Source organism: Dromiciops gliroides, chromosome 6, assembly GCF_019393635.1.
Source record: "Dromiciops gliroides isolate mDroGli1 chromosome 6, mDroGli1.pri, whole genome shotgun sequence".
In the NCBI taxonomy this organism is placed as follows: Eukaryota; Metazoa; Chordata; class Mammalia; order Microbiotheria; family Microbiotheriidae; genus Dromiciops; species Dromiciops gliroides.
The window spans coordinates 302,611-313,226 of record NC_057866.1 but is presented as its reverse complement, the minus strand read 5'-3'; the positions used below and the strand labels follow the sequence as shown (position 1 = coordinate 313,226).

Genomic DNA, 10,616 nt, shown 5'->3' with positions numbered 1-10,616 from the left:
TGGGCAAGTCACTTAACCCCAATTGCCTCACTAAAAATTATATATATTTTATTATTTTCCAATTACATATAAGGATAGTTTTCAACATTTGTTTTCACAGGATTTTTAGTTACAATTTTTTTTCTCCCACCTTCCCTTCCCTCCCTCCTCCCCAAGATAGAAAGCAGTCTGATATAGGTTGTATATGTACCCATCACATTAAACATATTTCTACATTGACTTAACTATTCTCAAAATATAATGATCCAAGACAATCCCAGAGGACTAATGATGAAGCATACTTTCTACCTCCAAAGAAAGAACTGATATTGGGGCAGCTAGGTGGCACAGTGGATAGAGCACCAGCCCTGGATTCAGGAAGACCTGAGCTCAAATCTGACCTCAGACACTTGACACTTACTAGCTGTGTGACCCTGGGCAAGTCACTTAACCCTCATTGCCCCACCAGAAAGAAAGAAAGAAAGAAAGAAAGAAAGAAAGAAAGAAAGAAAGAAAGAAAGAAAGAAAGGAAGGAAGGAAGAAAGGAAGGAAGGAAGAAAAAAAGAAAGAAAGAACTGATATTAATGGAATATAGACTGAAGCATGCTATTTTTCACTTCCCTTCATTTTTTCCCCCCTTTTATCCAAGTTTTCTGGAACAAAAATGACTAATATACTAATATGGTCATGTTTCACATAATTGCACATATATAACCTATGTCTACTTACTGCCTCAGGGATGGGGTAGGGAAGGGAGGGAAGGAGGGATAAAAATTGGAACCGAAAACTTTAAATAAAAATGTTATTTAAAATAAAAAAAATGGAGACCTTGAGACCAGAAGAGCGCCTGGAGCCAAAAGCCAGAGCAGGCTCCGCCCTTGGCCCCTCAATCTCTACCAATGAGGAGAGCCCTATGCAAGTGACACTTTAACTGAGGATTACACAGGGAATCTGGAAAGGAGTCCCGAGCAGGGTGGATGCCTGGAGAGGCTGGCAGCCACTCCTAATGTGGGAAAGGCTTCAGATCCCAAGCCAGTCTAAGGTAATAACAATGGCTAATGCTGATGTGTCTTTACCGAGCAAGTTATAAACAGCATCTTATCTGATCCTCACAGCTAAGCTAGGAGGCAGGTGCTATGGTCACTGTTCCCATTTTACAGAAAGGGAAATTGAAACAGAGAAGTGACCTGCCCAGGGTCACCCAGTGGATGAAATCCATTTTTGAAATCAATGAAAATGAAATCAATTTTGAACCCAGATCTTTGTGACTCCAGGTCCAGTGTTCTGTGCATGTGGTGCCACCAAGGGGCCTTTGGTTTGTAGCAGAAGAGTCAGCTGAAGGAATTAGAGGTATTTAGCCTGGGAAGAGAGGACTGGGCTGAAAAGTCTGTCCTGTGGACGAGAGATGAGCCTCACTGGGCCCAGCCCTAGTGGGCAGAGCCTGGAGCCGTGGGCAGACAGAGCCAGATGAGGGCTGTCCCTGGCTGGGAGAGGCTGCCTCAGGCAGTGCGGGCTCCAGGGGAGACTGAGAAATGTGGAGAGGGGATTCCCGGCTGGCCTCCATGGCCCCTGGTGCTCTCTGGCTTAGAGATCTCATAAGAGACGGAGGCTGCCAGTGGAAGATTGCAGAACTACAAGAGTCCAGATATGGGGGACACAAGCTCCTGGCTGGCCTTAGTCTGACCTGGGGAAGCAATGTGTACAAACACAGATCTATAGGAAAGGAAGACAAAATGATTCGAGGTGACTGAGGGGGAACTGGGCCTTGATGAAACTGTCCGGAATGTTAAGAGGAAGACCTAAGAAGGGACCACATTCTACTGCCTCTTGTGGACATGGCCCCAGACTGCTCACACCAGGCCTGCTCGAGCAGTACAAAGACATGGTGGTGGGAAATTCCTGTTCTCTAGAAGGAACTGTTAGGCTGGTTTGGTGGGGCTCAGTGTCTGTGTGCTAGGACTGGGCAGGGAGGTTGGGAGCAGGCCTCTCAAGGCCAAACTGTGAGGGGTGTATTTGGTCAGGGGGGTCAGAGGGAGCTGCTGGAGCTTGAGAAGGGAAGTGACAGAGTCCGACCTCCACTCTCATCTTTGTGGCTGTGTGGACCTGTCTTTTATGAGGGCCTGTATGAGGGTGGAGAGAAAGCTAAGGCTATGGGGGTCAGACACCCTAATTCTGAGGCAGATTTGAGAAGACTTGACAGATGATTGGATGGGGGTGCAGATGGGGCTGAGGGAGAGGACTGAGTCCATTCTGGATGACTGAGATGTTAATAGTGGTGTCAGAGAAGTTGGGGTGCTAAGGGGAAGATCATGGGACTGCAGCACCAGGTAGGGGGAGTCAGGGAGGGGCAAGTGCAAAGGGCAGAAAGGGAATACTTAGGAACCTTGTCATTTCCTGCTGCCCCACCCCCCCAACCCTCCTGCCCAGTGTCAACGAGGGGCCAGCAGAGGGATCTTGGAGATTTAGAGCCTGGGCCCCGGGCAGGTCCTGCTCCCCAAGGGCCCTAGGAGCCCTGAAGCCAAGTCCTCAGGTCTCCCTCCCTCCTCCCTCCTCCACCAGACTTGCCCAGGTCCCTCTAGAGTTAGTCTGCCTGGGGCCTCATCAGTCCCAGTTCTGCCCCTCCCCCTCCCCGGGCCAGAGGGAGGATGGGAGGTAGAGAGGGCGGGGCTGCACCTGCCCGAGCTGCCACACGCACCTGTCCAGGTGAGGCAGCCAGCCCGCCCTCTTGGCTGGCCAAGCCTCCGGGAGCTGGGGGAACAATGAGGCAGGCTGCAGGACTCAGGTCTGGACCCCTTTCCCGGGTGGCTCTGGGGGAAGGGTGGGACTAGAGTATGGCAGCAGAGCTCTAGGGCACAGGCAGGGCTGGTACAAGCCACTGGGCCCCGGGGAGGGGACTTCCCAGACCAAGGGGTAGTCACTGAGCTGGGGCCTGCCTGAGCAGCTTCCTGCCAGAGCAGAGGCCCAGCCCCTCCCCCTCCAGCCTGGAAGGCCCTGCTCCTCCCTGGCACCAGCCCCACAGGAAGGGAAACAAATAGGGGGAGGGTCATTGAGGGCTGAGGAGGAGAGGGAAAAGGACTGGACCCGGGCCTAGACAGGAAGCTCCCAGGGCCACCTTGCCTGGCCTGGGGCCATCAAAGGATTCTGTTGCTCCACCCTGGAAGGCCTTGTTGGGGCTGTGAGGAATCCTTTCCTCTCTCTCACATTCGATTCCTTGGGTCATAGTTCTTCCACCCGCCGCCCCAAACTTGAGCCTTCCCTTCCTCTGGAAGTCCAAGGGATGGTGTTGAAGGAGAAAGCTTTCGCTTTCCGGGAGGAAACACTATGGGGAAGGGAATGAGAGAAGGGAGGCAAGCTTCTGTGGGTGCCGGACCTTGCTGCGTCTGGGCTGGGGCCCAACTGGGAAGCCCTTGGTCACCATTCAGTCCCCCTGTCCTTTACATCTGAGCCCTCAGCTTCTGGGCCCAGCCTGGGGTGTGTAGTCAGCACAAGGACTCAGTTTCTCAGGCCTGGTCTGGGTGAAGGGAAGAGTGGAGGGCTGCATCTTTGCCTCAGTCCCTAGTCTTCAAGAGGAATAGGGAGGACCTGAATTACCTCCCTGTTGTGCCTGGGCTGTGGTCTGGGTGGCGGACCTGGCCTACCCCCAGCCACTGGCACCTGGCACCCAGTACTAGGGCTCTGTTTCCTGTGGCGCCTTCGCGATCTGTAGTGCTGGGTGTTTCCCATCCTTGGGGACTTGGTATTTAATGAAGCCAAACACAGTCTGTTCCTGACAACCCAACACCCTTTTTTGTAGGCCCAAATTATTTCAAAGTGTTTGGGGGGAGCTTTAGGAGTTACTCTCAGGACATGAACAGCCACAGGGGGGCTCCCCCTCCCAATTCCAAGTTTCAGGAAAACGAGGCAAATACAACATTGGGAAGCTTGATATACTATTTGTTTGGGGTCTTGCCACAATGTTTAGGGTCTTGTTTTGGTATTGGGGGTATGCTACAATGTTTCTTAGGGGACTTGCTATACTATTGGGGGGCTTTTAATGTTTCTGAGTGCTTGCTACAATGTTTGGGTGTTTGCTAGAATGTTTCTGTGGGGGCTTGCCACAATGTTTTAGAGACTCACCACAATGTTTTTTTGGGGAGACTTGCTACAGTGTTTGGGGACTTGCTAAAATATTGGAAGTTTTCTTCCAGCCGGGTGCTGATTATTGCTGCCAGGTGACAGCTATGGGGTTAATAATGTCTGGGTGGGGTTTAGGTTGAGGAAAGGATGTGACCACTGAGCCAGGAAGCTACAAGGGAGAAATTCAGATGAAAAAAAAACACCACCCAACCCCTAAGTGCTCGAGTTCTTTTGTGATCGTATGTTCTCGAGCTTTTCTGAACCAGAACAAGCCCATAACCACTTCCGGGTGGGTGACAGGCAGGCTGGCAGGGGCTCTCACCTGTGAGGACAGTGGCAGGCAGTAGGAACTGGCCTCCTTGAAAGGGCTTGTTTTTAAACCCAAGCAAATGGCTGGACCTGAGTCTGGAAGAAAACGGCTGAAAACAGGTGACCAGCTCCTCCAGACTGGGCCTGCGCCTAGGGTGGAGAGTGCGGCTTTTTTGTCTGGCGGGAGGGAAGGCGATAGAGGAGAGCTCCGGTGCAGAGGTCAGCCTGTGGGTGCAGAGGTCAGCCTGTGGGACGGAGGAAGGGGGAGGAAGAGGTCCTTTAACTGTTACCCTTTAACTGGTCCCGTGCCTACCTATTTCTCTAAACGTCTTCATTCTGTGTAGTGCCTGGAGCTCCTGACTGGCCTGGAACAAGGTGACTGCAGGAACCAGACCAGACGGGACAGGAAAGAGCAAAGCCAGGGCTTTGCTGTCGGCCTTCAGGCTGAAGCAGCCCAGGGGCTTTCTCTGGGCTGGTCCTGGTTGGGAGCAGAGCTGACCGGACTTCATCTGAGCGGTTCCCAGAGAGGCCTGGTCATGGCAGGTAGGGGAGAGTCCTGGAAGGGCTTGCTGGGAAAAACTAGGGAACTGCTCCCAGCTCTCTTCCCTGCAGCCTGGACCAGGGTTGATGCCCAACCCAAAGCCTCCCATATCATCTTCCACTCTCACCTGGGCCCCAGTCTCTTCCTCTGGTGCCCAGAGGATACCCTGGCCTTGCTGTAGCTCTAAATGTTAATCACAGGATCATCTAGTACTCTGAGCTGGAGGGGGTGGAGGGAGGCTCCTGGTTGGGTGATGTGAAGCAGGTTCCCTGCCTCCCCCCGCCCCCCCCCCCAGCTTCCAAAGCTTGTCAGGCAAGGGAATCTTGTCCTCATTTGAGAGGGAGGGAAGCTTGAGGCCTGGCAAGAAGTAACTTCACCAAGGCCACAAAGCAAGCCAGAAGCAAAGGCAGGGCCAGGGTCCAGGTGTCCTGCCTCCCAGGCTGGAGGTCTTGAGCTTTCTGCATCCATCCCTGCCCCTGCCACAGGACTAATTCCCTTTGTCCCTCACACCCTCTCAGAGAATGGTGGCTACTGCACAATACACACTCTTTTTTTGTTTTTGTTTTTGTTTTTGTTTTTGCGGGGCGATTGGGGTTAAGTGACTTGCCCAGGGTCACACAGCTAGTAAGTGTTAAGTGTCTGAGGCTGGATTTGAACTCGGGTCCTCCCGACTCCAGGGCCGGTGCTCTATCCACCGTGCCACCGAACTGCCCCATCACAATACACACTCTTGATCTCAAGAGTTGCCCCTTCCTGCCTCTGTCCTCTTTCCTCCTCTGTAAAATGTGGGGGTTGGACCGAATGATGTCTCAGTTCCTGCCCAGGTCTGAGATCCAAGAAATCTTGTGGTTCTATCCCAAGTGGGTCACATAGGCGACTCCCCGTGGTTCAGGAGAACCTGGCATTGCCAGGGTACCCAGCACCAGCAGAGGCAGAAGAGTGGGGAGCTCCAGGGGCTTCTGGCCTCCTGGCAGGGGGAGCAGGGAGCAGCACAGCCACAGGTCAGTGTTCTCTTATCAGCCTCCCCCTTTACACTGTGCATGGGGCTCAGGCCTATCCTTGCTGTGGCGTAGACACACCAGAGTCCCCAGCCCAGGCTCTGCCTGTGACCCCCCGGAGGGCTGGACCATCTAGGAAGTTCTCCTGAGCCTTAGGGGCTCAGCTGGTCCAGAACAAATCTCTTGTGGAATGGCTGCCCCCTGGGCCAACAGGCTGGAAGGAGAGGGAGAGGCTGGCCTGCACAGCCGGTCGGCCAGATCCCAGCCATGTTTCTCAGGGCCTGGCCATGTACGGCCTGCGGTGCGAATGATTGGCTTTCCCTGCAGATCTCTGTGATGTGGCCCCCACCATCCTCACCCCCTTGAAGGATCAGGTTCTGGTGCCAGCCCTGGGTAGCAAGGTCACTCTGAACTGCACGTTCTCGGTGGCCTTCAAGCCCCACTGCCCCCTAGCTGTCCAGTGGCTGAAGGACAGTCAGCTGCTTGGGAACCACAGTCTCTACACCGTTCAGGAAGTCTTCTGGTAAGGATGCATCTGAGTCTGAAGTGCCCAGAGACCAAGACTGGGGCAAGAGAAACAGGCCCCTCCAAGTGCAGCCTGCCCACCCTCCCGGACCTAAGGGGCAAGCAGGCCATGACTAGTAACATGAGGAAACTGCCTGCCTGGTAAAAGGAGGGAAGATTGGGGCTAGGGAGGAGTGACCCCTCCAGACATGGATGGACCCTCTTTACCCAGGCCCTGGGGCCCCCATAACTACCCTGAATCCCAAGATTGCAGAGGGAGACCCTCCAGACACAAGCCACAACCCCTTTGCTCTAAAAATTGGGTAGGAGAGTGACTGTACTGGGCACTGGCTGAGGGCAGATGTAGGAGGACATGAGCAGAGCAGCTTCTTGGCCAAGAAGTATTGGGGGAGTCACTTGTTGGAATGGAAGACTCAATAGGCTGGTGGCCACCTGGGCCACAGATGGGGAAGGGGTCAAGGTGGGGTGGGGTTGTATGCATGCTGAAAGGGAGAGACATGAGGGAGGGTTAGGGAGAGTGATGACCTGGGAGAGAGAGAGAGAGAGAGAGAGAGAGAGAGAGAGAGAGAGAGAGAGAGAGAGAGAGAGAGAGAGAGAGAGAGAGAGAGAGAGAGAGAAGAGACACACACACACACCCCTCCCTTTCTCCTGTGTCACAATGTCAAACAGATCCTCCTCCAAGGGACTGTATCCTGAGACCACCCTGGGGCCTGTGTGCTCTAGAATTATCTGCTTCTGCACCTAAATCCGTCTCCTACCCCCCACTCCCACCCTGACTCCCCAGCCGCCATATTAGGCCAAGGCAAAGTGGGTGTCCTACCTGCAGCCTCCACACCAGGGCCTCAGAGCTGTAGGCTCAGCCTTCACACTGCAGGGGCAGTGAGTGTGGCTGGGGTCTCCCTTGGGTCTCCTTAGGGGCAGGGCTAATACATCTGAAGGGCTTGTATCCAGCGTCCTGGAGACCAACCTGACAAGCGTCCAGGATTACGGGACCTTCACCTGCGCACTCCAGAATTTCAGCGCCTCGTTCACACTGCAGAGAACAGGTATGGCCTCAGGGGGGAGCTGGGCAGGGGTCCACGGGCCCCCTCCACTGCCTCGAAGGTGCCCAGCTCCAGGATGGCCCCTTCTCCCCCTTCCCAGACCCTGCTGGCCACGTCCTGGCTGTTCTCGCCTCCTTGCTGGTCCTGCTGATGCTGCTGGTGGCAGCTCTCCTCTATGTGAAGTGTCGTTTACGTGCGCTGCTCTGGTATAGAGACAAGTATGGGGACGTGGAGATGAACGGTAAGTGGCTCAGAAGCCTGGAGGAGAGAGTGGCAGAGGCCTGCTCCCCCTTAAGAAAATTGATACCAGGGCTCATGGGCCAGCCAGGGCCAGGCTCAGGCAATATGTTCTGCTGGCATGGAGTCAGGAAGACCCAAGTTCAAATTTAGCCTCAGACTCTTACTAGCTGTGTGACCCTGGGCAAGTCACTTCACCTTCATCTGCCTCAGTTCCCTCATCTGTGGTGGGAACTTGCCTCCCAGAGATGTTGCAAGGATCAAATGAGATCTGTAAAGCACTTAGCACAGTGCCTCACATGTAGTAGGTGTTTAATAAGTGCTCGTTTTCTTCCTTCCTTCCTTTCCCCCTCCCTCCCTCCTTCCTCTTCTCAGACGGGAAGCTCTACGATGCCTACGTCTCTTACACCAGCTCTCCAGAAGACAGGAAGTTTGTAAACTTCATCCTGAAACCACAGCTGGAAAATCGGCATGGCTACAAACTCCTCCTGGATGACAGAGATGTCCTCCCCAACTCGGGTACAGGCAGAGGCTAAAAGGGATGCTCTGGGCACACCTTGAGCCCGCCCTCATGGCCTGCTCCACCCAAAGCCACCCAGAATCCTCCCTGGGGATCCCCCCTTCCCCCCCTCTCCCCGCTCCTTCCCCCACGGCTCCCTCCCCCTGGCTCTCCCTGAGGCCTCTCCTTCCCTCTCCTCTCTGTAGAACCCTCCGCAGATCTGATCATGAACCTCAGCCGGTGCCGGAGGCTTATTGTGGTTCTCTCAGATGCTTTCCTGGGCCAGGCCTGGTGCAGACACAATTTCAGGTGCCACAGTGGGAAAGCTGGGGTTGGGGTGGGTGGGGGAGGTTGCTGGTTACGTGGCCCAATGGGTTCTGAGCCCGGGCTCCCAACTCTGGCTGGCGCAGGGAAGGCCTGTGCAGGCTCCTCGAGCTGTCCCGGAAGCCGATCTTCGTCGTATTTGAGGGGCAGACCCGCGATCATTCCCACCCAGCTCTTCGCCTGCTTCGGCAGCACCGACATATCGTGACACTGCTGCTGTGGAGGGCAGGCTCTGTGGTAGGAGGGAAAGGGGGCGCCGTGGGCCTTTGGGGATGAGGGGCCTGATCTTTGGGGGGCAAGGGCTCTGTGGTCACAAGGGTGCTTTGGGGATGAAGAGAGCCATGGCAGGAAGGGAAGGTGGCTTCATGGCCCGCTGAGGGTGACATGCTGGGTAGTGAGAGGGCTCCGCCTCTCACTGGCTGCGAGCACAGACTGTGTGGTGGGTGTGTGACCTGCATGCTGGGGTGGGGGGCGTTGTCGTGCCGTGAGACTGGTTTCCATAGTTGATGCCCAGAAACCTCATGTTTATCCCGGCCTAGAGGGTGCCCCCCCACCCCAGAGCTCCCCCAGGGGCTCTGAGTGACTCCTCTGGGTTGCCTTGTAGACGCCCTCCTCCGAGTTTTGGAAGGAACTGCGTCTAGCCCTGCCACGGAAGGTGCACTACCGGGCCCTGATGAGTGACCCCCAGACCCAGCTGCAGGAAGACAAGGATCCCATGTTGACCCTCCATAGGGGCTTCCTGGAGGGCCGGCCTGGGCCAGACCCAGACCCTGACCCTGACCCTGACCCTGAAGGAGACTTGGGTAAGAGCCCGACAGTGGAAGATCTCACAGGCCTGGGGAGGTCAGGCAGGTTTGGGGGAGTTGTGGCTCTGGCCCATTGGGTTGAATTTCAGGATGGCTCTGCAGCTCCAGAATCTTAGCTGGCAGGGCTCTGGGAGCAGCACGTGGTGTCCTGGGCAGCGGGATGACTCCCTTGTCCCCTTTCTTGGGTCCTGAGCACTAGCCTATCTCCCTTCCACCCCTCCCTTGATGGGGCCTTGAAGGTGAAGGCCAGGGAGAAATGAGGCAGGACCTCAAAGGCAGAAAGAAGGCTAAGTGGCCCATTGGGAAGGGGGGTCTGGCCCAGCCTGGCCCCTGGGGCCTGGGGTCAGGAGGGAGCCGGCCGCCTTGACCATGACTCTCTCCACAGGTGTCAGGGGACCTGTCTTTAAAGACCTCCCCCCTCCTCGAATAAGCCCAGTCCCTGAGCTGCCAAGCCTCAAGGCTTCAGCTGGAGAAACCCAGCGGAACGACATAGATGTCTCTGACCTGGGATCTCGCAACTATGGGGCCCGCACTGACTTTTACTGCCTGGTCACTGAAGATGACATGTAGGCCGCCAAAGACCTCCCACCTGCCCTTCTTCTGGGGAGTCTTGGACTGGGGGGTACAGTGGGGCAGCGGAGAGGAGAGGGCCTCCTCCCTTTAAATCATAAGCCAGTGCCCTTCTGTGGGTCTTCTGCTGTAAAGTGAGAGATGGGACTGGGTGACCTGGAGTGGGTGTTCTGCTTGAAATCTAGGAGCCTGTGACTGCCGTCTTTGCTCAACCTCCTAATAATTTCAGGCCACGCAGGCCATTCAAATCTGGGGCCCTCGAAGCCCAAGTCTCACCCTAGTCCTGTTTTCTCCCAATAAAGTGACAATTCCCATATTTGGAGTTGAGCTTGGCTCTTCCTCAGGTGTGTGGAGGTCTGAGACGTTTCCACCACTTGGTGTGTGTGTGGTGTGGATAGATGTTATGTATGTGTTTTGTGTGATGTGGGTGTGTGTTGATATGTGTGTTGTGTGTGTATGTGTGACATGTTTGTATGTTGTGTATATATGGTGTGGGGGTGATATGTGTGGTGTGTGTTTGTGTTGTATGTATGTGTGTTGCATTGTATTGTGATGTGTGTGTTGTGGTGTGTGTGTTATGTGTGTGTTGTGTGTGGTATGTGGTGTGTGTGCATGTCATCTTCTACTGTCTTGGAGCTGACACTGCCTCTTTTTCTCTCTTTTTTTTTT

At 54.8% G+C, this 10,616-nt stretch overlaps 1 protein-coding gene across 2 annotated transcripts; it reads left to right on the top strand.

The window, feature by feature from the left end:
* Positions 1-2,667: 2,667 nt before the first annotated feature.
* SIGIRR (single Ig and TIR domain containing) lies at positions 2,668-10,263 on the top strand. 2 transcript variants are annotated; one of them, XM_043969775.1, is made up of 10 exons: positions 2,668-2,761; positions 4,749-4,947; positions 6,271-6,466; positions 7,384-7,514; positions 7,612-7,752; positions 8,124-8,267; positions 8,454-8,556; positions 8,658-8,808; positions 9,176-9,374; positions 9,763-10,263. In XM_043969775.1, the coding sequence occupies exons 2-10, from the start codon at positions 4,941-4,943 to the stop codon at positions 9,945-9,947; spliced, it is 1,257 nt and encodes a 418-aa protein (XP_043825710.1). In that variant the 5' UTR covers positions 2,668-2,761; positions 4,749-4,940; the 3' UTR covers positions 9,948-10,263. The 2 variants fall into 2 exon arrangements, with proteins under 2 accessions (XP_043825710.1, XP_043825709.1); XM_043969774.1 differs by lacking the exon at positions 2,668-2,761 and adding an exon at positions 4,307-4,524.
* The last annotated feature ends 353 nt before the right edge of the window (positions 10,264-10,616 follow it).

Excerpts from the sequence above, each read along its gene's own strand:
- SIGIRR (XM_043969775.1), top strand. Across the intron at positions 7,753-8,123 it reads TGGGGACGTGGAGATGAACG|ACGGGAAGCTCTACGATGCC; the intron begins GTAAGTGGCTCA and ends TCCTCTTCTCAG. Across the intron at positions 9,375-9,762 it reads TGACCCTGAAGGAGACTTGG|GTGTCAGGGGACCTGTCTTT; the intron begins GTAAGAGCCCGA and ends CTCTCTCCACAG.